The sequence below is a fragment of the Amphiura filiformis genome, chromosome 3, assembly GCF_039555335.1.
Source record: "Amphiura filiformis chromosome 3, Afil_fr2py, whole genome shotgun sequence".
Lineage (NCBI taxonomy): Eukaryota > Metazoa > Echinodermata > Ophiuroidea > Amphilepidida > Amphiuridae > Amphiura > Amphiura filiformis.
Window position 1 is genome coordinate 56368085 of NC_092630.1, and position 27753 is coordinate 56395837.

General features: G+C 37.0%; 1 protein-coding gene across 1 annotated transcript; it reads right to left on the bottom strand.

The window, feature by feature from the left end:
• Positions 1-4169: 4169 nt before the first annotated feature.
• On the bottom strand, positions 4170-27736 carry LOC140148795 (stress-70 protein, mitochondrial-like). The gene is made up of 14 exons (XM_072170868.1): positions 27545-27736; positions 16173-16501; positions 15589-15787; positions 13966-14072; positions 13503-13665; positions 12965-13057; positions 11700-11909; positions 10669-10896; positions 9303-9407; positions 8473-8590; positions 7295-7389; positions 6516-6608; positions 5630-5770; positions 4170-5083 (listed from the first exon to the last, which is right to left on the bottom strand). The coding sequence occupies exons 1-14, from the start codon at positions 27644-27646 to the stop codon at positions 4964-4966; spliced, it is 2103 nt and encodes a 700-aa protein (XP_072026969.1). The 5' UTR covers positions 27647-27736; the 3' UTR covers positions 4170-4963.
• Between the last annotated feature and the right edge of the window lie 17 nt (positions 27737-27753).

Genomic DNA, 27753 nt, shown 5'->3' on the forward strand with positions numbered 1-27753 from the left:
TTATTAAATGGAATTCTGAAATCTGAATAAAATTAAAATATTGTCACATGTGTCACGATTCTTTAATGATAGTACAATCAGTGTACGGTACTGAAAAAATTAAACATTCATGTTTTAAGGATTACCGAACACGATGCGTAAATTGCAGGGACGGATATGCACAAACACAGCGACTCGCTTCGGGGCTTCGTCCGCCGGTTACGGTTCGCTATCTCTAAGGTTCGCTATCTCTAAGGTTCGCTATCTCTAAGGTTCGTTATCACTAATTACGAAAAAGGTTCGCTATACCTAAGGTTCGATATCACTAATTTTGAAAAAGGTTCGGTATTTCTAAGGTTCGATATCACTAATTTTAAATAAGGTTCGCTATCTCTAATTTTAAATAAGGTCCGCTATCACTAATTTATTGAAGGTTCGCTATCTCTAAGGTTCGCTATCACTAATTTAAAATAAGGTCCGCTATCTCTAATTTTAACAATCCCGGTATCCCTAAGGTTCGCTATCTCTAATTTTAAATAAGGTCCGCTATCTATAAGGTTCGCTATCTCTAAGGTTCGCTATCTCTAAGCTTCGCTATCACTAATTTCAAATAAGGTTCGCTATCTCTAATTTTAAATAAGGTTCGCTATCTCTAATTTTAAATAAGGTTCGCTATCTCTAATTTTAAATAAGGTTCGCTATCTCTAATTTCAAATAAGGTTCGCTATAGCGGTCCTTATTTAAAATTAGAGATAGCGGACCTTATTTGAAATTAGACATAGCGGACCTTATTTAAAATTAGAGATAGTGGACCTTATTTAAGATTAGTGATAACGAACCTTAGGTATAGCGAACCTTAATCGAAATTAGTGATAACGAACCTTAGAGATAGCGAACCTTAATTAATTAGGGATAGCGAACCTGAAACAAAATTAGTGATAGCGAACCTTAGGTATAGCGGACCTTTATTGGAATTAGTGATAACGAACCTTAGAGATAGCGAACCTTCAATAAATTAGTGATAGCGGACCTTATTCAAAATTAGTGATAGTGAACCTTATTTTAAATTAGTGATAGCGAACCTTATTTATAATTAGTGATATCGAACCTTAGAACTAGCGAACCTTATTCTAAATTAGTGATATCGAACCTTAGAAGTAGCGGACCTTTATTTAGGTATAGCGAACCCTTTTCTCTATTAGAGATAGCGGGATTCTGATCTCCATAGACTTTGCACGTTAGTGATAGCGAACCTTAGAGATAGCGAACCTTAGAGATAGCGGACCTTAGAGATAGCGGGATGTCACCCGTCCGCCGGCAGCACTTGCGTTGTGTGTTCCATATATCTGTGGTTTCATGGGGTGTTTCAGCAGATTTGATCAATCGTTCCCTTATATTTGGAACATTTACAGGAATAAATTTTGCTGATGAAGTAGCAATAAGTTGGAAATATCAGAATGTGAATATCAAATCGGTCATTTTGTCTGCAAGTACAGTACAGTCGCGGATACTGAACACTCGGCGTTGTGAGACTCAGTGAGCTCATCCCGTATGTATCTATATACAAGTTCGCCTATCATACATGACCGGCCATGACCGGTTGTAAAGCTAAGAAATAATTAAAAAATCCTGTACATGTACCTTATTCTATTCCTTCATTTTCTCATTGTGATAAGTTCATCTCAACTTGGTGTGACGATCTGAACTGGTAGCACTAGCAGTTATTTTGTGCAATCTGTTTTCATTCGGCGAATCTTCGCTCTTCGTGCTTTACTGTAATATTCCCTGTGCATCGTGGATGGCTTGGCCTATCCCAAATCACCCCGGCCAGCACTTTTCCCATTTTTAAATCCACACACTTTATTCAGGAACTTCATTCTTGATTTGATCATGATATTTCCTTCATGTAATTCTTATTTTATTGAAGATATTTTTCATGTAAAGTTGACAATGACTGAATTGGCCCGATGCATGCCACAGTAATACACGGACATTGTGTTTACAATCAAACCCGGAAGTAACTGTGTGTCCCTGGGCTGACGTCATCAACGAAAGCGCCCAATTTGAACGATTTCGTTTTGTAATTTAGGGGGGTGCCAATATCCAATCTTTGCATGGAGATTATGTCTAGCCTGGTACGCTATGCAAATAAAAAATATTCTTTTCTGCTTCCTGACATCATAAGCTTTCCATTGATATATAACTTTATTTTCAATGAGGTTCACCTTTAAGGGGGGACCACAGGTCAACTTCCCAAACCCTTGTAAAAATGGAGATTTTGTCAGAGGTAAATTGTACTATTTCTGAGCTTTAATTTGGTCTTTGTTTGGTTACAATCGGACATTCCTATCTAAAGTTATTGCCAATACGAGATGATAAGTCACGGAAAAGTACTAGAAATAGCAGCTCGTTCTTATGTTATTACTATATAAATCAGTTCTTTTGTATTTTATTGTTTTTCAAGCTGCGATAGTTAAGGAATTTCATAACAATATTATTTACAGCATGATGTTTTATCAGGCCCGCAATGCTATCTTCAGAAGATAGCCGTTTGCGCACGTTGCGAGAAAATTATGCAGATCGTAAATGATGAAAGCCGTAAGTGGGCTCGCGCGTGTTCACAGAAGATGGTGCATGTCGCAACGGGTGATTTGCAAATTGCACCGTAAATGGTATCTTGAGTAGATAAAAAAACAAACAAACAAACAAACAGACAGGCAAACAAACATGAAATATTTAAAAAAATATACCAAATAATCTTTCTGACTCGTCTCATGCCAAGTCTTATGATTTCCTTCTTTTTTTTTGTAGTCATCCTGATTATGTTTTTGGGTCATCTCAGGAATCTAAAAATGTTGGTTTGGTTCAAAGCAGGTGGTCCTAGCTCCTCGAGTAAAATGCACCTAGTTGGATGAACCTCACTTTAGTTGGGGGAAATACACTTAATCAGGGAAGTTGACCGAGGGCAGCTGCTATAGCAATAACGTTAAATGTGAAAAATAATTGGTTCCCCCTCCTGGTGGATCAGATTCTTGAGCGTCCTTGCGAAGGAAAAAAATGGGGAGTTTAACTCATCTTATTACAGCTAGGGAAGCAAACCCAAATTTTAGAGCAGTCTGAGGAATTGACCAGTAGCCCCGCACTTCCTAAAACCTGTGCACACCACTGCATTTTACATTCACCAACAAGTTGACTATTTTACGTTACGAATGAGTACAAACAATATAACAAACTCAAATTGGAATTATTTTTTTGTTTTATTTTTTTTTATACTACCTACTCATTCAATCATATTCAATTGTGATCATTTGAACTTTCTTTCATCATATTACCAATACATAAATCCTCTTATGTATGTATTGTATTATAAACTTTCTATTAAACATGCAATTAGAGATCTTGTTTGGTCAATGAATGCAACCTGTTATCCTGGTCCATAACAAACTAAAATATGACGGTGTAAGGATTGGGAATTCAAATCAATCAGAGCACCTAAAACTCATAAATTCTGTAAAACTTCAGTCAGAGGCAGTATGTCTGCATTGGGCTATTCCATTTAAAATCTACACTACCCCTGTGGAAGACTTTGGAAATATCTTCCACAAGGGGGATTGAGTTTCAAATAGAATAGACAGTTGGGTAACTTCCATTTGAAAAACTCACTCCAGTTGTGGAAGCTATAGGTAAAGCCATTATACAGGGGGAGTATGGGTTTCAAAACGATTAACCCCAACTAATTACATTTGAAAAACACACTACCCCTGTGGAAGATATTTCCAAAATATTCCACAGCGGTAGTGTGGATTTTAAATGGAATAGCCTCTTACACAAAAAACAGAATTTGACATTGCATCCCATGTATTGATTTAGGATGAAATATTGACTTCTCCAGTCATTTCTCAGGCCAATGTCACACAAATCATGACAATGTATCAATCCATATTCTTGTATACAATTATATTTGAATTAGTACAAATACTTCAGTTTAGAAAATTATACAAATCTGCGAGGTGTAACTTAATTATCAAATTACGGCAACATTGCAGTTGCAGAATCGGTCTCACAAAGAAAATCAAATTAAACATGAGGATGTAACAATATCAATGCCACTTACAGTATAAATAATATAAATGTTATTTTCAAAGAATTGGGACTTGACCGATTTCTTCTCTGAAGCCCACAATAATACAAAGAATCACTTTGTAAGAATCACTTTATTAAACGTGTTGTTACGAAAGATCCACTTTTGATCCAAGCACAATTCAATTTGTTCCATCCTAAAAATTTTCCCACGTCAGAATTTGTTCCTACTGATATTTTTTCTAAGTACAGAACTTTCCATTCTTTCTAGAAATACACTTAGTTATGGTTAAGAGCAGGGTAAGGGATCAGAATCTACAGAAAGCATAGCAAGTACCCAATAAACATCCTGTTATGAACTTGACCCGTTCTTACAGGTTTGTAAAGTAATGTTTGTGCTTGGATCAAAGGTCACCGCTCATTATTTTCAAGCAGCAAGTCTTTTTGAAATGTATTACATGTACAATGCTCCGCCTTATTTATAAACACTTTTCTTCAGTCTTGGGAAGCAGCACCGACTTCAATTATATTCCACTGGTCCATGATTTCACATAATTATTAGTATTTTTTACTGTTACGATAAACAAGTTTGTTACATGGAATATTCAAAATTATGCAGACTGTTACAAACCCTAGTACAACCAATTCAGTACACACACTCAATTGTTCCAGTTTCACAATGTTCTTACTGATGTCACTAGGCATCAGCAAGTAATTATTGTTGACTTCATAAAATCCTCCTTGTACATCATGCCTATCTAGTTTTTAAAAATCTGGAGATGTTAGGAGTTGCTACGTTCAGCTCACACTGTATATCTTGCGGGGAATATAAATTATGATAAGTGAATCCATCTCTGGTTATCAGGGAATTCCACAAATAGGGACTATGGTACAGTTAATACAATCAATTGCTTTCTTTCTTCTCTTGTTCCCCTGTGCCCTCTGATGAGCCCTCCGATGAGCCCTGGCTTTCGCTTGAGCCTTCGCTGGAACCTCCACTGGATCCTTCCTTTTCAGCTGCCATCTATTTATACAGGAAACAGAAAACAAGATACCAGTTAATAATACAGCAATCAAATTCAGAACTGGGTTGAAGGTGGGCAGTCCAGTTTTATCACATGTTTTCTACCTTCCCATGGAGGCCTATTCCAAAACAATCTTGATTCCAAACTCCCGAGATAAAGTGCCCCAGCGGTTAATTACAATAAAGTTGTATACTGTGAATGGCCCAAAGAACAGTTCATGCTCACAGGGTGGTACATCACCTTGCAAACACTTCTAGTCCATAATATCCAAATTAAGCAAATCTCATTTTACTGGGGTTATGACAAAACAATGAGCTCTTTCCTATCGCCATTTTATGGATTGAATGTGGGGATAAGGCTTAACCACCTAAGATGATCATACTAGAATCCAAATCTTAATTCTGAGATCTACAGGAATCAACTTTAATTTTTCAAAAGCTGAACACGCTTTAAATACAGCAATCCAAACACCCTTTCTGTATTAATTTTGTTCAACTAATCTTTCCCCACTATTCCAACTCAAGTATGTGTCCTTGTGCTCTTACCTTTTTGTATGCCACTTCAAACAGTTTGAGTGAAGCTTGCTGCAGGGTTGAGGATGCTTGGCGGATTGTCTCCGCTTCCTCTGTGTCCTTCTTGGCCAAGATCTCACGGACCTTGGTGATCTCCTCTTTCAAATTCTTGCACTGGGGAAGTAGAATAGAGGAATATGAATCATGTTAACCATTTCAACCATCTATACGTTTCAAATTCAACATACCTCAAAATATACGCATGTCAAAGAAGCATGTGCCCTCCTTATTGTACGCAATGATAATACCTAAAAAACATGTGTTGCAGCCAGTTGGCCTCTGATCTTCTCATACTCCTTCAAACGCTTTAATTTGAGTCCACCATTTTGGTATTGTTGCAAGTGTAGCAGCATTTTTTTTAAAGTGACAGACTACGTAGATGATCCATATTGACATTATATTAGGTTTTACCAAGGCTCTCTGCCAGTGATACTTCGCTAGTTAACCCTATGGACACTATTACCTTATAATGCCCCTGATTGGTTAATTACCTGATATAATCATCTGAGTAACCAATCAATATGGGGCTTTTAGATCTCCAAGCAATTTTAAGCCTAATCTCCTTCGGACTATTTGTACCATATCTGATTGGTTTAATACATGATATAGCCCTCTTTGTAACCAATCAAAACAGTTCTTAATGAGGGTGATATTTCCCCCGGTAGCACACAAGGGGTTAACAATCCCAATCATTTGGTATGGCAATTGGGAAAATATTAGAGCCAACAAGCTAACTTAACCTAGAAATGGGTGCTAACTATGCTAATTTGCCTCCTGCATTCTCTACCCTGTCCAAACTGCCCATATAACCCACTGGTTGTGGGTACAATACAACCAGAGCAACATAATGCACACTTACCTCTTCTTCAGGCAACTGGTCTTTGAATTCTTCCATCTTGCTCTCTGTGTCATGAATGATATTTTCAGCTGAGTTTACAACCTCTACACGTTCCTATGGAAATAATCAAACAAACATTTGGTTACCACAATCATGTACATTTGATCCTTTTCTTTCATACTGGTGTTTCTGTCCAACCCCATCGCTCATCTTAGACATGAGATCAACTATTTACTGAGATGATAGGGTATTCTCAAATGTATGAATTACTACAATTTGGTAAAAGTGCTCAGATAATGTCTCTCCTCAGTCTTCCACCGAGTGGAAGATGTGCGGTTGACGAAAAATTGGGTGTAAAACCCCATCACAGCACTCACAAATTATTTAAGATTACCTCATGAATTATTAAAAACTATCTTGACATTCTGCCTGAAGTACATTTATGTAATAATTCTCTAAAACATTACTACTGACACTTCAAATCTAACCCTAACACATCAGTGTACTTGGCTAACCCTAACAGAGATGCCACTTGGTGTTGTCAAAATTACCTGAAAAATATGGAAAAATCCTGAAAATGCACTGTTCCCTAGTGCAAAAATGTCCTGAAATTGGTAAATTTTCTTTAAAATTTCCTGAAATCAGGAAGTGGCATCTCTGCTAACATGACACAAAGAGACTGTGGTCTCACATACAGCATATAAGTCTTTATTCTCTCTGTAAAACTTATCACCCAAATTTGGTGTCACCACTGACTGCTTGATGATAGTAAACTTGAAGCCAAGTATCGCTATGCTTACCCTTCTCTTGGCATCTTCAGCTGCGTATCTCTCTGCATTCTTCACCATGTTTTCAATCTCGTCCTTGCTGAGACCACCAGATGACTGGATTACAACTAGTAGGAGAAAAATACAGAGATCATATTTACTAGGTCTTGTACCAAAAAATATTTGCAATGTTAATCTATACCTGGTTATTAATTCCCTTGGATCATCCAACTGAAAATGTTTACTGCATTTTCTGATAAAATCTCATTAAGTTTAAAAAAAAAAACATTCTTCCAAATTTGTTTCATTTTTATTTGTCGATGAAGATCATTACGATGGCGTATATACAATGTATGAACACCAGCATTGTGGCATAACATGCGAGGCTTAATATTTCAGTGGCAGTGTCAGTCAGTTGGTCCTGGCAATTTTTTGGAGTACTTATTGATGTAATATAATATTAGAGGAAAAGAACTGACAAACCACCCCATAGGTCCAGTAAACATTTAAAGACTTTCCATTCCTGCTTTCTAGAAACAAATGTAATAATAATAAACTGAGCTCAAAAAGAAACTTATAATTTTTCACAAGGTCATAACTTAAAATCCTGTCCATCCAAATGAACCAAAACTACGCACAGGTTTACTGCAATACTCTACTTTAAACACATGTCAGTAACTAAGCAGTTATCCAACTGACACAACAGCAAAATGCACTGACATGGAATAGCTTCCAGGACCATGTTCACATCCCAATAATTGGCACCCAGCACAAGAAATCTGTGAGAATGATTACAGGTTCCTTGTACAGGTGATAATTCCCAAAGAGTAAGTGGAATAGTAAGGAACAAGGCCAGTTTCTTAAATAAAGTGTGTGAAAAGTAGAGCGCAGCACCGTTTTATCATCTATGGAAGGATCTTGTATGCATTCTTACAGATTTCTTGTGCTGGGTGCCAAATATTGGGCTGTGAAAGTGAGTTTAAGTGGTCCAGGCAGCTGTTCCGTGTTAGTGCATTTTACTGTTGTGTCAGTTGGACAACAGCTTGGTTACTGACATGTGTTTTGAGTGGAGTATTGAAGTAATCCTGTGTGTAATTTTGGTTCATTTTGATGGACAGGATTTTAAGATATGACCCTGTGATTCACAAGTTGTGAAAAATTATAAGTTTCTTTTTGAGCTCAGTTTAGTAATTAAAATTTTTTTTACTCACTTTGTTGTTCCTTGCCAGTTCCCTTGTCTCTTGCAGACACATTTACAATACCATTAGCATCAATATCAAAGGTCACCTCAACCTGTGGAACGCCTCTTGGAGCTGGAGGAATGCCAACCTGCAACGATAGATTCAGATAATAATTAGAGAATAAAGGTATTGTTTTTCGCCGCAATAGTGCATCTATCGTCTCATAGAACTAGGGCGACATCATTATTTTAAGTAAAATAACGAGGCAAAGCCGAATTGTTTTACACCAAAAATAATGATGTCGACCATGTTATATGAGATGATAGATGCACGACAGCGACTAAAACAATACCTTTATTCTCATTCTTAAACACTTCAATTTAGTGAATATTCTATTGCAATCATGAATCATTTTACATAGAATTGCTGATTCATTTTGTTTGAACTTATGGTTGAACTTATCAGCTATGTTTCATGTTTCTACAGAGTTGTGCCACAGGGATTGAATTTGACACATTGTCTGATGGCAAACAGTTGTTAACATCCCAGGAAAGTTGGTAACATGGTTGTTCTGGTGTCAAAGTTGTAACATTGATCCCAATGAGTAAAATCTCACCAAAACACTCATCAATGAATGACTATGCACCTACCAAACATTCTGGGTCAAGTTGAAATCCTGTAGTGGTAGGCGAGTTATGAACCACAGCAGGTGGTGCAATCTGAAGGATGCGCACAGTTAGGGATGAGCCCCTGTTGTAAAATTATCACTCCATAGGCTATATTACATAATGAAGGAGTTGCTAACTAGATATCGAACAGGCATGTTACTAAAAACATATTATTAACTCCAGGCAACTTACCAAACTGAATTGTCCAAGCATTTTATTATCTAGAGCCATTTCTCTCTCACCCTGGTGTACTTTGATCTCCACTTGTGTCTGGCCATCAGCTGCTGTTGAGAATACCTGTGAAGTGCACACAAAATTGGCATCATTTTTACTACCTGCGATAAAAAATGTCTTAACGTTTTACTTGCAGGGAGGGCGTGGCCTAATGGTTAGGGTACTTGCCTTTAGTGCATCCCGGGTTCAATTCCAGGTGGTGGAGATTTGCTGGGATATTGACTTGGGGAAAAATGTCTGAAATTAATTGGCAACATCTGTAGATGAAATTCACACTTCTGCTCTTCCCATGGTTCATTTAGAATTGGGTAAATGAATCATGAAAGTACTCCGTCCTTTGGAGGGGACGTTAAGCCGTCAGTCCCATGTATAGAGAGCCATACCTGTACATGTATTTCACAGCCAGTTTCGAAAAGAGTAGGGTGTTAACCCATGACTGTTCCCAACCCATCCTGGTGTTCAAATGGACCCCAATGGAATTAAAATTCAATAGAGGCTTTCTTGGGTTATCCAGGGTTGTCAGAACCACAACAAATTAAATCAAATCAAATAGTCTACATTATGAATAAAGGTATAGGAGTATCTCGTCCTGAACAAGCATACAACAACATCCTGCAAGAGGTTGATCACAGTTTGGTAATTGTAGGCTGGTCAAACTTAATATGTCAAAACCAAGTGGATACCTTTCCCACCTGTCAACTGTCAAGTCTATCAGCTTTAAGAAAGTCAGTGTTTCACTCAGCCCTCAAATTAAGAATTTGAAAAGGCAGCCAATCCAAGGCAATTACATGTTTTTCAATGGCTTGAAAACAGACAGAAATGTAGGGCACTAAGGCAACTCAATAGGGCACTGAGGGCTGGTTTCACTGGCCAAACTGTTAATAGTTGCTTTTGGCCAGCATACAAACATAATCTGGTGGAATTTGTGCAATGCAATAGAATAACCAAGATCAAAAAGATGTATCCTGTCTTGCATCTAGCGTATCCGATTGATGTCATTTGTTTCACATTAATGAAAATCCACTTTCAACACATTTCCTATCAAAATGTCACATTCACATGGTGTAAAACCAAGAAAAAAATCTTTGAAGCTCATAAGTCATAGGTTGCTCCGGAATGTGAGTTGACCCAATCCTGTAAAAGGTGAGTATTTGCAGTGCTCAGATAATGTCTCTCCTCATTCTTCCACTAAAAGTGGAAGATATGCGGTTGACGAAAAATTGGGTGTAAAACCCCACATCACAGCACTCAAGCCTCATCCAAAAATTCTGGACATTATAAAAAGGTGGCCTTGAAAGTTTGTAATGATACAGTAAAAACATACCTGTGATTTCTTGGTTGGGATAGTTGTGTTCCTACCAATCAGTTTAGTGAAGACACCGCCCAGTGTCTCAATACCAAGCGACAGCGGGGTGACATCGAGAAGCAGAACATCTGTGACGTCTCCGGCAAGAACACCTCCTTGGATAGCTGCTCCCATGGCTACAGCTTCATCTGGGTTCACTGATTTGCTAGGTGGTCTGCCGAAAAGATCCTGTACAGTTTGTTGCACCTGGAGATCAGAAAGGAAGATTGTAAAATGGTGAAAAATTTGTTGATCTAATTGGGTATATTTTGAAAACTTCTGCTAATGAATCTTCTGGATTTGGAATATCAGCATGTCCTGGCAGTAAATATTTTCCAGATTAAGAATGAACATTCATAATAAACAATTTTTTTGTCCGGTCACACCTTTCCTCCATGATGTATTTCTGTTTAGCTGAGCACTTCTAATTAAGTATATCATGGTTTGTTATTGGACAAGTTGATGATAATAATAATCAAGTTTCAAAATTTCCTTCCGAGGCCTAATTTGATCAGATCGTGTACAACATATACTACCAATATCATAGCTTCATAGCAAGTGTATACTGACTGCTTGGAGAACAAAATGGTCAACTCCATGTGCTGTTTTGTGCACAAAAGGGTTAACTGCTAAGGTTAAACAAAAGTAGTTAACCTTTTTACTCCAGGTAGCCAATGCAGCTAGCCTTTTTGCGCTCCAAGTAGTCCATACAGTGGTGATTCTTATCAACAATCCAAGGTATATAACACTGCATACACTATATTTCATTACGGGCTAAAAGAAAAAAATTTTAAGGTAGGTAGGTAGGGATTTTTTTTACTTTTAAAAGCTGTAAATTCGTAATTTTTGCGTTTGATAAAGGCCTTGGAACTTTCTTCTTCTTTTTTTTAAATTTATTTTTAAAACAATTTATCTTTTTTGCAAAAAAGTCAGGGTCGGGCATATATTTTTAGGGTCGGTCGGGTTATGCCAATCAAACAATTTTTTTTTAGGCCTATGTCCTTGCTTACCTTTGGCATTCTTGTCATGCCACCAACCAACAGGATTTCTTTGATGTCTCCTCTATTGCAATCAGCATCCTGCATGGCCTTCTTACATGGCTCAATGGTTCTCTTGATCAGACTCTCTACGATGGATTCAAATTTGGCTCGCGAGAGCTTCAGGTTCATGTGTTTGGGACCAGATGCATCCATGGTCAGATATGGCAAGTTAATGTCAGTCTGAAACAAGAAAAGAAAAATAATATGATTCAATTTAGTTGTAATATATTCCAAATGATCTTAGACTCTTGGGAAATGGGCTTAAGGGTATTGGACATCAAACACTGCCGCAAAGAGGGAAAGAATTGATATCTTCCTAATAATGGCATTATACAAATACTAAGTGGTGTGGATGTGCCCCTCAATTGCTGTAAAAACAGGTCGCTCCATCCTCCAAATTCATTTTAAATGAATTATAGTACATATTGAATGAACACACAGAATTTACCTCGGGATTTTGATTTTTTAGGGAGGGTTGGCATCTCTGATACCTGTAAGGAAAAAGGTGTAATACAAAGTTTTCGCCTCTTTTTAATGACTGAATTAAAGGCCCATTCAGTGATTTGCTCATCCGGACGATCGTAAAAATCATCAAAATTCAGATTTTGGTACCTTTGTAATTGGCATAGATGTGCTAACATAGCCTGCTAGTGGTTCGATCGAAAGCCGTGTATTTTAAACAAAATAAAGCATTTACATGAATCTGGACTTTTGATACTGACAGTACAAAAAGTCCGACTCGAGATCGAAAAGAAGCTCACTCTCCACCATACCAACACGCGTTGTATTGTTTCTACTACTTATTACATCAGTAGCTACTATTTTAAACAAAATACACAATTTTAACTGTTTTTCATATTTGAATTGACCGTTAGTTTCAAGTTTGCCTCGGTGACGTTTAATTGCTTATTTTGTTTTCTACTACAAAAATTAAGCGTCTGTTTTAAATCAATTTAGACTCTACTTCCCCGTGTTAGAAACACTGGACTAGGAAGTTTTTCCAGTCGATTGGTGGCGCGCTGTACGATAATCTCGATTTTCTCGAGTCGATCTGAGTTGAAGTAGAAAACCTTTCTAAAACTTCTTGTTTTTGACTAATTTGTCGATGTATTCAGGGAAAAGTGGTTTAATGAAATTCTGTAGACTTATTCTTTATTTCTAAGCAACTCTGACAAATTTCCATTTTTTTTAATGTTCCTGTGAAATCACTGAAAGGGCCTTTAAGGCTGACATACCTGTAGCGATGATGACAATTCAATCTTGGCCTTCTCTGCAGCTTCTCTTACACGTTGCAATGCCATGTTATCCTTAGTCAAGTCTATACCTTGCTGTAATGAGGAAAATGAATGTGCAAGAATATTACCACAATGTTAGACACGTTCACCGAGGGCCATAACATTTACCCACCCCCTTTTGGAAAAATGCAACGCCCCCTGGGGTGTTTATTGCAAACAATACAGTACTTTATACGAGTGGATATTCATTCTGTCAATCATATGACGTCATCAGTGAAGGTTATCCCGATCGTAGACAAGATATCATCGCAGCATCACCATCTGCTGTAGACGCTAGTCGAACTAGTGAAAACGTTCCAGGTGAGCGAAAAATAGTAGTGTTGAAGTTAAACTCTTTAAATCAATATGATGAGAGACTAATCATATGATGAGAGACCCATCATGTGATGAGAGACCCATCATATGATGAGAGACCCATCATATGATGAGAGACCCATCATATGATGAGAGACCCATCATATGATGAATGAGTACTTACGTCTCTCTTGAATTCTGCAACTAGATGGTTGAGAAGGGCATTGTCAAAGTCTTCACCACCGAGGAATGTATCTCCATTGGTAGATTTCACCTCAAAGACGCCTTTCTGGATCTCCAGGACTGAGATATCAAAGGTGCCACCACCAAGATCATATACAGCAATACTGCTGACAGAAACACATGCATAGGTATAAATAATATCAGGGCCTCAAATTAGAAGAGAATCAGAAATTTGATTCCCATGTGCAGCAATTCTTCCAAATTGAGTTGTGTGGTTATTTATTTAGGTCAATTTTTCAAAGGCCATTTGGACCCTCAGATCTGTAATCTACATAGCTAGGCCTGTTTTTTAAAAATTCCTTCCAGTTTAACTTACTGATTGGCTCAATGAATCAATAGTGGTTTTGTTGTAACCAATCAGCAGGGAGTAGTACTCACGGGGTTTAAGTAATTGAGTTACTCACACTTTGTCCTCTGTCTTGTCCATGCCATAAGCAAGTGCAGCAGCAGTAGGTTCATTGATAACTCTTAACACGTTCAAACCAGAAATTTGTCCGGCATCTTTAGTAGCCTGCAGGAAGAAATGCACACAAAATCATGCATGAATCTTAGGTACCAGATACTTTTAATCTTGAAATGTCATAAAAATGCATTGTTCTTTTAGAGTCTGTTCAATGGTTACGCAAAAAGTAAAAGCTGTATACAATTTGAAAAATTGGTCTCACAGTCACACCCTTAGAATACAACAGATAACAGATAGCAGTGTGTAAACCGATATTGGGCTCTTTCATTATGACATTTGTTTAAAAAGTTACCCTTTTTCAGGATTGCAAGCTATGTCACTGCTTACCACACTACAGTACAGGTAATATGAATAATGCCTGATTCATAAGACAATAAAATATACTTTTGCAGGCAGTTACATGGCAACTATATCAGTAATATTATGAAAACTTGTTCAACCTGTAGCCACAACTGTGACGTGTCATGTCAAAAGGAGACACTTTCGGGCAGGATCGTAAATGGAGAAATAGCCACAAATCTGCCCGGGGTGATTTTTTCACAATTTGGGTTTGTTGCGAATTTGTGATGTTATTAATGTTAAAAATATTGTCTGATAGTTTCAAACCGAATATAACTGGCATCTTGTATTTTTTGAGACATTTTTGAAGGTAATTCCTACTCTCAACATTGTCAATAATATTTTTAAAGGCCGATATCTCAATTTCCAATTTTATAATACCATAACTTACTTAACTCAATATCTTCGCTTTGGAATGTCCGATTTCATTAGGGAAAACGGCGTTGTGGAGCAAAATATCTCTACATTTAAGATATGTAAAAACCTCAAAATTGATAACCTGCCCAAAAGTGTCTCCTTTTGACATGACACGTCACAACTTCTCCATAGGTATCCCTTCAAACTTTTCAAAATTATGATGAACAATCCTTTTGGCATCATAATATGGTACCTAAGAAATGCAGTCCAATGTTTCCCTCTCCATTGACACTGGTGCAGTCACCTCTGCTTGTACAGACACTGATTTCCAGGCTTGTTAAGGGGGTACAATGTACTACACCCCTGGCCAATTTTGTGCATATTTTTTCATTTTTCTCAAAAATTATAGCACATTGGTGACAAGTAAGATATGTATATTATAGGGCAACGACTACAACTAAGTGAAAATTCAGCAACTCAAAGCAAGTAGTTATTTATTTATTGATCAAATATTGGTTTTCTTTCATTTTTGACAGTAACTTCACAACTGTTGTTTGTGCTAAAATAAAATTTCCAGTGCAGTAGTTGTAGTCCTTGCCCCTATAATACACATATCTTATTTGTCCCCAATGCGCTATAATTTTTGAGAAAAATGCAAAAATAGGCACAAAATTGGGCAGGGGTGTACTAGGCCCTACCCCCTTAAATGCCTCGATAATCCATTTAGATTCTTGCTAAAGTATTTGAAAAAATCTTTTTGATTCTCCTTCGTTTACTTTTCATGTACCATATATCACAATCATTTTTTTACAAGAATCAACTTTGATTCTCTCACAAATCTATTGAATTCTGTAATTGATCAACTCACCTGTCTCTGTGAGTCATTGAAGTAAGCTGGCACGGTGACAACGGCATTCTTGGCACTAGTTCCCAAGTAGCTCTCAGCTGTCTCTTTCATTTTAATCAATACAAAAGCACCAATCTGACTTGGGGAATACACCTTATCCTGGGCTTTTACCCAGGCATCACCATTACTGGCTTTCACTATGTCGTATGAAACTGTCTTACTGTAGAGAGAAGAGAATAGAGGAACATCACTCGGTCATCAATAGGTTTAGTTAGTACATTTCCCCACTTCTTAATGCTATGCTCAGAACAGCCAAGTGCTGAGCTATTCTAGTTTGAAAATCATACACCCATATAGAAGCCATGTCCTTATTAATCTCCCACACAGGGGGTGTAGATTTCAAATGGAGTCACCTAATCAGGTAACCCATTTGAAATTCACTCTCCCTGTGTAGAAGATAAGGCCATGTCTTCCATAGGGGGTATATGGATATCTGGAATAGCCCAATTCCCCTTTACCGAAAGACAACTTCTTTGGTTATGTGTCCAAATTGAAAGTTCCTGCCAAAATGTTTTCAAACTAATATTGTCGTAAGTTGTACTCACATATCTTTCTGTGTTTCAGCATCATCCCACCTTCTACCAATTAACCTCTTTGTGGCGTATAGTGTATTCTTAGAGTTAGTGACGGCTTGTCTTTTTGCTGGCATACCCGTTAACCTCTCCCCTTCTGCTGTGAATGCTACTACCGAGGGTGTTGTTCTTGCACCTTCTGCATTTTCGAGTACTTTGGCCGTTTTGCCTTCCATAACTGCTACGCAGGAATTTGTTGTGCCTAAATCTATACCTATTACAGCTCCTTTGACGCCCTCTGAGGCATAGAACCTCGTGGGCTGTGTCTTGTGTTGATTTGGGTTGATCACACTCCATGATCCCTGAAATAAAGATAGGCAACACCAAAGTATTAATGTAGGTACAGTCCAATTAGTGTCCTAACTGTCATGGCTCCCAAACCACCAAGATGACAATCAATTTCAAAGGAATATATTTGAAAGAATTGGACCCATGCATAAACACTCAGCGCCCAAACTCGATGCCAGCTGTTCTTAGCTTGCTACATGTAGAAACACTGGTCGTGATGACAGGGCAAACAGGGCGGCAAAATAAAACATGAACAGTACATGTATACATGGAAACAAATTTGATTGTTTTAACGTTTTTAAATATGATGGTGTGATAATTTTCAAACTTTGAATCACGACATTTAACTTTTTTGAGTTACTGGTCACTGGTGTCTGGCTAAACATACTTTTTCTAATTTGAACCCCGCCTAGGATGCATGTTAAGGCCCTTTGCAATTAATTCTTAGTTTCCTGTTTCCCGCCCGCGTCCAAAGTAGAGATTGCAAAATATTTAATTATTTTATTTATATTTTGGATTTTCTCTTTTAAAGTAACTTTTAATGACTTCCATTCGCTACTTTCTGACTTTAATCATATCAAAAATAATGATGAATAAACAAAGAACATAACTGTACCATCACTTATGTATAAAATCAAACATAATTGTAAATAATTAAATGCATGTTCCTTGTCAAAACGAGTTGATGCAGGTTGCGACCACTTATTTTAAAATAAAGAAAATAATAGATAATTAATAATTTAAAGTCGCCTCGTCCCTTGATTTCAACCATGAAACAGGAAACTAAGAATCAATTGTGAAGGGCCTAAAGGAAACACATTTAAATAATTTTGGCCAACCTAATCTTCTTTTAGCCAAAATCTTGTATGACTCCTGATCGGTGTGGTTGCTCGAAAAGTCTAGCCAAGAATTTGCTCACTGATAGTGATAGCTTCACATTCTAGGCTAGAGACCATTGCATTCAAAATCTAGTCAGATTCGCTGAAGCATGACACTGTGTAAAGCAATGGAAGTTCAGAAGTAAACACAGCCGATCATGACCAGGGGTAGCGTTAACCCCCGATCGGGGGTGAATGACCCCTAAATTAAAAAAATATTAAAGGGGCATTTCGTGATCCACAGCCTCATCCCCCCACTTTTCCCAAAAAAAGTTGAGATTTTTACACCACTGGATACCTCTGGCTACATAATGTTTATGTACCAAATATTTCTTGCAGATTAATTCGTTTAGCAAAAATATCGCCAAATTTGAATTTCGTTCTGGTGCACCAGAACGAAATTACAACACATTGTCTATGGAGCAGTGTAATACACATAATCATGCATAACTTCATAAATTTGAATTTCGTTCTGGTGCACCAGAACGAAATTACAACGTCTTGTCTATGGAGCAGTGTAATACACATAATCATGCATAACTCGCAAACGCAAAATCGGAATCAACTGAAATTTTGGAAATAAGCTTTTTTGTGGATATCTACTGAAAAATGTCATAAAAAGAGGATGCTAGGATCACGAAATCCTCCTTTAATTTTCACCCTCTATATTGGGAATATGTGCAAGCTCGGGGGTGAACTCTGACCCTCCACTTTTGGACCTTACTCCTACCCCTGGCTACACTGCAAAATATTTTCACCCCCGAGATTTAATTTTCACCCCATGTATTTGGATTTTCTGCAAGCTCGGGAGTGAAAAACACGGGAAACAACCCCGGACCTTCGGGCCTTAATGCTACCCCTGATCATGACATGTTGAAATTACCACAAATGGCGACCTGTGCACATTTCCAGGTCTCGCATTCCATTGTGGGGGTAAAGCATCGGAAATAATCTAGAAACGTTTAATATTGTAAGCAATATATTTTTAAAAAATGGTGAAAAAAGCTTTAAAATTAGCCAAATGGCTTGGAATTGTGCCATTCTTAGTGTAATTTTTACTTATTTTTGACTTTGTGAGCCATTTTTTAAGCTACCCCCTGATGATCTTTGTGATTTTTAGACATATTCAATTTAGGCCATGGGAATTGAAGTAGTAGATTTGCGTCCACCGCCCGCATGCTCCAAAACCTCCCGCATGAAAAACTCATTATTTCAGTAAAATTTCATTATTTGTGTAAAAACATAAAAATATAAAAAATTAATACGTATTGCAGCAAGAAATGGCCTTCGAACGCATTTTTGCAGTCATCAAAAGTCACAGTGAATCCTCCGGTGGCCTCTGCATCCCGGGACAACAGGGCCAGAGCCAAAAATGGTCATCACTCAACCTAAAATTTAGAAATTGTTACAGGAGTGACTTTTTCCTCTGGTTTAATAGACCACTTACCAAAGATTATGAATCGGCAAAAAAAAAGTAAAATTTGCCCGTCAATTTTGCAGTGTTGTGAGTCGGTAAATTACCGGTTAATTTACATGGTAAATTACCGGTAATTTACCGCCATCTTAATTTACCGTGGTAAAATATGGTAAAATAAGTAAATTAAGTCAAATATGAAATAAAAGGAGTTTTTTATTAAAACTTCTAATAATATTGTTTTTGTTTGTTTGTTTTACATTAAATGACAATATTGTTTGCCATATTTGCATAACTTAGGTTAAAATAATGATTTTGTAGCTACCTACATGTATAGTTACTATAACTGCCCATACTTTACTATCTGCTATATGTACAAATTAACTTAGGTCGCAGGCCTGGCCTGGAAAGTTTCAGTGATCGTGCATTCAGCCGATCAGGATGTTCTTGTGACTTGCAAGTAAATTTAACACTCATATTTATAACTCAAGCAATAAAACAACACCTCAAAACTTTCACTAAATTATTAAGTCTTATATTAAACCAGGCTAATGAAATTATGAAAGCATTTAAAAGCAGCAACCTCCCCCCCCCCTCCCCAACCCATATTTTTTGAATGATGATTTTTACAGATTTGTTCAAAAACTCAATGTTTTTCACTTAAAATTACTAGTCTTTAATTGATGTCTAACATGTATCCAGAAGTCAAAATCAACAAATCTTCCCTAATTGAAGAAGCATTATTTAATATTTGAGGGGATTTTTAAAAACTGAAGGTTTAAAAAAAAAAAAAAAAATCCGACCGTCCGACCCAAATTTCCCATTTTCCCACTTGAGGGCAACACAACAATATTTTTTTTTGGCCTAATATTAAATTTCCATTGAGTCCTGACTCCATTGATCATGACTTGCCTATCTTGTGAACTTTCTAAACAAAACTTATAAACAAAAACGAACTGTAGCAAACTCAAGGTAAAATTTCTCTGATTTTTTGTCACAAATGTGAGTGAACTACATACCCTTTTGATTCATATCATTCAGAAAATAAATGCTATTTGTCTCTGTTTTATCAAAGTGTGCCCTGTGTATTTTGAGTATATGCTGTAAAACATCATCATTCATTCTACATTGTAAAGTTTTAACACCCTTTAATGGCATAGTTAGCATCCTTGCAAATCTTATTCAGATCCTAATATGAAAGGTCAGGTTCAGGCCCGAATGTAGGATTTTTTTTTGTTGGGGGGTGCTGATTTTGAAAAAGTGGACCTTGCTCGCAAATTGTCATATTTTGGGACTTTTTGTATACTTTTGCACATGGGGGGGGGGGGGGGCGACCCCCCTCCGTACGGGCCTGGTCAGGTTCATTACCATCAATCATGAAATACAGCCTAAGTGTTTCTACCATGAAAATGAAAATAAGTATGTGATTGCATAAAAACTGAATGTACACAAAATGTAGTTTTCTCAAGTGGTATCTACTCCCTAGCTATCCCAGAAAAATACAGATGTTTTGGAATTAAAAAATATTATCTTGTTTTACCAAATGAAACAGTTTAATCCTAATCCTTTTATTTAGTTAGTTCTACCCGGCAATTTTAATATTTAGCCAATTTGAAGGGAAATTAACAAAAAAATTGCATGTTTTCTTACAATTGTAGCCACAAAATTAGAGCAAAATTCTCAGACTTCACTGCAAAAACAGCAGAGCAACACTTAATAAACACTTTAACACTTCATAAACACTTGTTTGTACAGTGAAGGTATAGTGATGTTATAAACACCAAAACATGTTTAGAAATATGAAGATGTTTATATTTTTTAACACAAGATAGTATTTAAATACATATTTTTAAAAGCATTTACAAGTTAAAAGCATTTACAAGTTTGAGTAAAGGCTAAGAGTTAGCTCATAATTTGAATATTTTATGTCATTTTTGATAATTGGTTATAAATGAAAAAGATTAGAAAATGTGTCTTCCAAAAATTAAATGCACATCTTGAATTTGGTCTTTGGGCTTGGTTGTCACAGCATACGAAAAACACCCTAAAAACACGTCAGCCCTTATTTCCAATAACTGACTGAACATGTACAGTAAAATATGACTTTTATTGGCAGTTAGAACTAAGTAAAGGATTTAGGATTTAGCTATGTTTCATAATTCATTCATCAAAACAAGATAATTAATATTTGTTTAATTCCAAAAAATGAGTGCTGTATTTTTCTGGAATAGGGAGTAGTGCCGAGTGCCAGGCTCTGTGTGTGTCTGTTTATGAGAGAAAAATGAAAACACTTTCTAAAAATGTACGTAAATACTGCATGACTTATGATTCACTTCTTTCAACTTCAGCTTTGTTTATGAAGCTAATTTTCATCTGGAGAGGCATATTTTACAAAACAGGACTTTGTACAAGTATCTATGTAGCTCTTAATATGAAAATAATTGAATTTTTATTTGTCATTTTAAAGCGCATTTATAATTTACTTATTTTACCATTTTTTACCGGTAATTTACCGTAATTTACCGGTAAATTAACAACACTGCAATTTTGGAATACAAGCAATAAAATACACATGCAGCGCCCTCTCGGTGTGGCGGGACGGAATTGTTAAATTTGATGTTACTGCATATTTAAAAAAGATAGGATTTTTTTGTTTATGGTATTACCAGTATAAAGGTCTTCTGTATAGACAATTTCAGCACTAAAAAAAATGTCAGTGGACTTTGCAAAAATAAAGAAATAAATTAAAATATGTATAATATTACGTCCCGCCACATTTTGAGGTGGATTTTTTTATGTTACGGAAGGGACGAAAAAAAAATTTTAGTCAAAACTTTCCAAAATATCAACTATTATGGTAATAAACATTCCTGAGTACATAAAAATTGAATTCATCAACTTTGCTAAGATCAAAACCATTTTAACTTCTATTTCAGGCCTTTTGTGGTAGGATGCCAGCAATAATTCTATTTTCAGGGTCTTTGGTGTAAAACACGGCGCCGCCACATTTTGAGATGATTTGTTTAAGTTCAGGAATCTATGAACAATTTCTTTCTCAGTCAATATTTTGCAATAATTTTTCATTGGAAGTGAAAGAAAAAACAATTTTGTCAGTTTTAAAGTGAATCAACTGCTTTTTTTCTTGATTTTGACATGGTGGACAAAATTCCGTCCCGCCACATTGACATGATTTAAAAAAATTAATGAACGTACTATAAAGAAGGGGGTGAATTTTATAATTCCTCCCATAACAAAAGAAGGATAGTTGAAGTTAATACCAATGTTAGAAACAAATGTTTTATCCCAGAACTTTTGATAAAAATTCAACAAATGTACTGTGTTCACAAATACATTAAGTTTATCATTCCGTCCCGCCACATCAATGAATTTGTGTTACCGTGGCAACGTGTTGATTCTTAGGACTATTTTTCTTGTGTGTGAATGTACAATGTAGTCTGTAACTTACTTGTTTATATTAAGAACATAAAAAATCCATAAAATAAACAGGCACAGAGCTATAGTACGAGGAACCCATACCGTACTTAGCTCTGCTAGTACGGTATGGGTTGATCTGTATGCAGAAAGCGAGTGCAACGTAATTTCAATGGAGCAATTAATAAACAGTACAAGGCTCCAGAAGCTTAAATATCTGCATGTTTGTCATAATATTAATTACACGGGTTGTTGTACTTCTTACCTAAACATTCATGTTTGAAATTGTAATTAATACTCCATTATGAATCCAGAAAAAAATAAGTTTCCAGAGCACACAATTCCAATGCAAGTTCAACTTTTATTCCCGTAAATATGAAATATCACATGATCAGGTGTCACGTGGTACATGTCAGCGCTTACGTCATTGGCTCTGACTGCAAAGCGATGACGTCACTCTGTTTACGCTGTTTTTATGACTTTGATTTTAGGGCCGTAAGCTTGCACGTACCGAATTTTTTAGATGCGTTTTTCATCTTTTTTGGTGATTGTACATGCAATGCAGCATATGGTTCTTTTCATAAGGAACACAGGATTAGTTTGATGAACAATTTAGAGTGAGTATATGTGTAATTTACTGACAATCGATGCACTCAAACTGAGATGCCTCTTCTGTGCAAACTTAAAATAGGGCAGCATCAATAACGAAAATGTCATACCGATAAATGACACGTCTGTTTTGCCCGGTTTTTTTAAGTTTGCCTTGCGAACTAACAGAGCTACAATTTAAAAGGCCACAAACGGGAATTTTGGCTCTGGCCCAACAGCAGTACATTGTACATGTACAAGATCTGCTCCATGTGTGACGTGTTTACATGCCGGCTGCGATATCCACTTCGAATAACGTGTTAAAACGTATTCACCCGTCGGCGACATCACAAACGAACACGCGGTAGAAATTTAGAAATAAAGGAGTCTTGACTCTTGATAGCCGACAGGCACCTCCAAGCATCACTTATCACTGCATCCGAATTTTGATGATCCCCGTCGTCTTTTACGAGCACGAAAATAATAAATCAACCAATAAAATTGTGCGTTTCATCAGTTGTGTTATAAAAGCTGATGAAAGAAAAAGTTTCACGCGGGTAAACTTCCGTGCATGGAGATGGGCGAGTACTATTAAAAATCATTTTTATCAATTTTTTTCTGTATTTGGTCGCATGTCACAAGTTGGTACCCCAAAAAAGGTGGAGGTGTTACAATTTTTCGAATGTAGGCGAATGAAAAATGTCATAGTGAACCAACCCCTTGTCCTATTGAGCTACTTTGGGTCTCATTTTAAAGCTAAAGAACAGGGCTAAAACTGTGTAAACTAGTACTGAAAAGTGAGTCAAACTAAGTAAATGGCATCAGCTGGAATTGAAAATTGACGGGGTGGAGGAGCAGGTGGGTCAGGAGCAGGTGGGTCAGGAGTAATGTATTAGCATAGGAAAATGTAAGATTTCCATAGTGTTGGTTTGAATAAATTATTGTATCTTCATAACTCCTTGTCATATTGAGCTTTTTAATGTCTCATTTTAGAGCCAATTACTCAAAGAAACAAGATTGACTTCAAAATTGATCAATTTCATATTCCATATTAGTTTCTCATTACATTTTGTACCACGGGTTGCCTCTAAATGCACAGAAGTCAATGCAATCACGTGCAAAAACTGCAAAGGTCCATATCTCCTTTAATATTCACTCTATCATGATAAATGTATGTATTTTCTGAAAGGAAATTGCACAAGGAAACTAATTTTGCATTATAAAAATGGTAGGAAGTAGTGTTGGGAAAATATGAATGATTAAATAAATTTTAATTTAAAAATATCAACTTTTTTTGGCACACCCTGTATATCGTGAATGCGATTACATAATTTTTTTGTGAAGGGTGAGACTGATGCATCACTATGTTGTGAACATATCCTAGCACATTGGACAAAATCCAACTTCAGATATTTGTTGTGGGGTATTTTATGTGAATAAGGTCCAATTTGAGAAAAACGCATTTGAAAATTTTGATTTACATTGCGGCCTATGGGCTAATTAGTTATTAATTAGGCAATTACGCCAAAACGATAAACATTTTTGAGGTAAAAATGGTATGAGATGTTGCAGTTTTACAATATCTATAACATATTAACAAATAATTTTTTTGACCATTTTGACCATGTAACACAAAATGGACCACCTCGTGACATGCGACCATTTGTAATTTTTTGCAAAACGTTAAAGCGATATATGAACTCTTACATGTCTGTTTAATACAGCTATCTTCGAGTTCGAGCATCTATCTGTTGATGGAAATTGCACTTTCCGAGAAGCTTCCCAGTAGGAAAAAAAATAATGAATAATGAATAATGAAAAACGGCCGCACATGATTTCAAAAAGTTCTGGACGCAAATCTACTACTTAGTACTTCAATTCCCCTTGGCTAGGTATAATACAAAAAAAAATTGAACTTTTTTTTATTCTCATCAAAGTAATCTCATATTAAAGAGCTAAATGAAAGAAAACTGATGAGGCATAAATGAATGTCATACGACATGTGGTTGCGGAGATATGCTAATTTGAATGTCTCAATTTTTCAGCCAATTTCCTGTACAAACTTTTTGTGCATGCACATATTAAAATGCTTATAGGCCTATACTGTGCATACTGTACACAATTTTAAGAAACAAGCACTTGCTATTTACGGTACTGAACTGTAAATGTAATCCTAGATTGATTGAATTTGTATTGATGTGAACATAAGGGCCTATCATTTTCTTTGGAAGGAGGGGTCCCAAATATACAGGGGGGGTCATAATTTTTGGAAAGAAAAATAGGGGGGGTCATAACATTTTTGATGACCAAAATGTAGGGAGTTGCAAGATGACCACAGATACTGTACTCAAAAAGACTGAATACAATTTTAGCCTCTTCAGGGGGTACATGTAAGGTGTATCAGTGGGTGGTGATGGGGGAGGGGGTCATAAAATTTTGTTGCCGAAATAGGGGGGTCGAAATTTTATTGATGCTGACTTTTTGTAAATTTGGGAGCCCCATGAAAATGATAGCCCCTAATATACTAAATGAACATGTATGAGTAACATTTTGTTTTATTTCTGTTTTCTGATGCAGATTCCAGCTTTGACTGAGGATGGAAATCAGGGACTGTCTTTGGAATTTGCAGGAGAGCATTGAATAGCTCTTCTAGAGCCTTCAAGAGCTGTTTAGAACATTTACAATAAAATGTAATGAGAGAATGGTCAACTAAGGAAAGCTAAAAATCACTCTCCTATATCCGATTTAAGGAGAGCAGTAGAGAGCGATTGCTCTCGCTCTCCTCAAAAGGCAGTCCCTGGGAAACCACAGTGAGGACCAACAGCACATATAATGCAAAAATAAAGAAAAACCTATTCAAAAAGATGAAATTTGTGTTGAAGTGTCTTATTTTTTATTTTTTTTGTCATTGAAAAACTCACGGTTTTGATACTACCCACCGAGTACACCTTTTCACTGATACAAGGGGGGGTCATTTGTTTGAGGGGGCACCCTTTAAAATGTTTAATTTATCATAAGCACTAGCTGATCACCCCCCTCCCCCAGGAAAATGTTTTTGAGCAGGCACCCTTTGGAGCACTGGCTGGCGCATGCTCCCTATTCCGAAGATCATTGAGGAAACTCGAGGGCCAGTTCACTTGATCATCAGAATGGGGTCACTCCTGCTCAAGTATGAACCCCCCTTCCCCCAGCGTAAGTTTTGTCTTTGAGCAGGCACCCTTTGGAGCACTGGCTGGCGCATGCTCCCTATTCCAAGATCATTGCGGAAACTTCGAGGGCCAGTTCACTTGATCATCAGAATGGGGTCACTCCTGCTCAAGTATGAACCCCCCGCCCTTCCCCCAGCGTAAGTTTTGTCTTTGAGCAGGCACCCTTTGGAGCACTGGCTGGCGATGCTCCCTATTCCAAAGATCATTGCGGAAACTCGAGGGCCAGTTCACTTGATCATCAGAATGGGGTCACTCCTGCTCAAGTTACCCCCCCATGACGAAGGCGTCATAAGAGTACGCCCCCCCATCAATTTGAACATTTAGAAAATCAAATAGGAAAATGGCCAAAAAAGCGGCCTGTGTGTCCCCCCCACCCGGCCATCATACCCGATGTGATTTATGCATCTATCATAGCAAAAATCTGCTAGCGCTATGCATGATGGGATAGGAATAGGAAAGGTCCAAATTTGCTTCTTCCCCCGACTCATAGTCGGCACAGAATGAGAATCTATTCCAGCATCCACAGCATGAGCCCATTCAATTTATACACAAACCATGCCGGGTTAAACATGTTCACTCACTGGCAAAAGTCGCCGAATTCATACTACACAAAGTCCCCAGTTCACTTACTTTTTGCGCAAGGCATCCATCCAATCTCATCAAACTAAACATTTTATGTACAAAAACTACCTTTATTCACCACAGTGCTCCATTTAACTTACCGCTCAACTCCGTTATTTAGATATTTGGAGAGTAATTTCCGAAAAAATTAGATCGAAATCGTCACTTTCAAACCCACTAGAATGTCGCCAAAATTTGCCGCGACCACGTGCGAATCATCTGACCTCTTCCGGGTTATGATCAAGTTCAACCTTTTGACTTGACCTTGTAAGCTTTGGAACTGTTTTTAACTCAATCTAATTCCCCCCAAATTTTTTTTCAAAAACATCGCCGTAAAATTTACTACCGTAATGAATTTCCAAAATGGCGCCGGTGCGCGATTTCCCTATGCTGAGAGAGGCTGAATATTGCGCATGCTCAGGTAAGGAATGCTCACATACCTACCTTGGCCTAGCTTAGTAAAATACTTCATTCACCAGAAAAATTCATTAACTTTGAATATTTAATTAGCATGATTAGCGCTAATTAATTCAAAGCATTAATTTAAAAATCCTGTTACTTCGTTACGTCCGCAACATCATAAGCTTCAAAATGAGGGGTACCGGTAACTCACAAGTTTATCACAAATCATGCATAACCATGTCCATGCATGCATGATACATGTGATAACTCGCAAGTTTACGCAAAATCGGAATCAACTGAAATTTTGGGAATAAGCTTTTTTCGTGGATATCTACTGAAAAATGTCATAAAAAGAGGATGCTACTTTTGCTAGGATCACAAAATACCCCTTTAAAAGCAATGCGTGGTCTTTGTACACTGATGGTGTGTGTGTACGTGTGCCATTGCATGCAATGCATGCCATGCTTCCGAATTTTCTGGAAGTTGCAATTTCATGATTTACAACACACTTACCGTCCGTAAAATGTTTGAAAAATGCCTCTGATTTGAAAGTGATTTCATACAATGTGAACTACTGCGTAAGCAGTTTGCTCCAACCCTTGCGATCGACAACATTTTATAATTTTATATGCTTAAATACGATTACAATCAAGTTCTCTACATGCGACGATGCATCGATATCATGTAATTTTCTTACAACACACGTGAGTCAGAGAAAATAA

Bases quoted from the DNA above. Each gene is read 5' to 3' on its own strand.
- LOC140148795 (XM_072170868.1), bottom strand. From the start codon at position 27,646: ATGTTGTCGATCGCAAGGGTTGGAGCAAACTGCTTACGCAGTAGTTCA. The intron at 9,408-10,668 runs GTATGTTTTTAC...TGCACTTCACAG, and splicing joins TCCCAACCAAGAAATCACAG to GTATTCTCAACAGCAGCTGA. The intron at 8,591-9,302 runs GTAAGTTGCCTG...CTATCGTTGCAG, and splicing joins TGCTTGGACAATTCAGTTTG to GTTGGCATTCCTCCAGCTCC.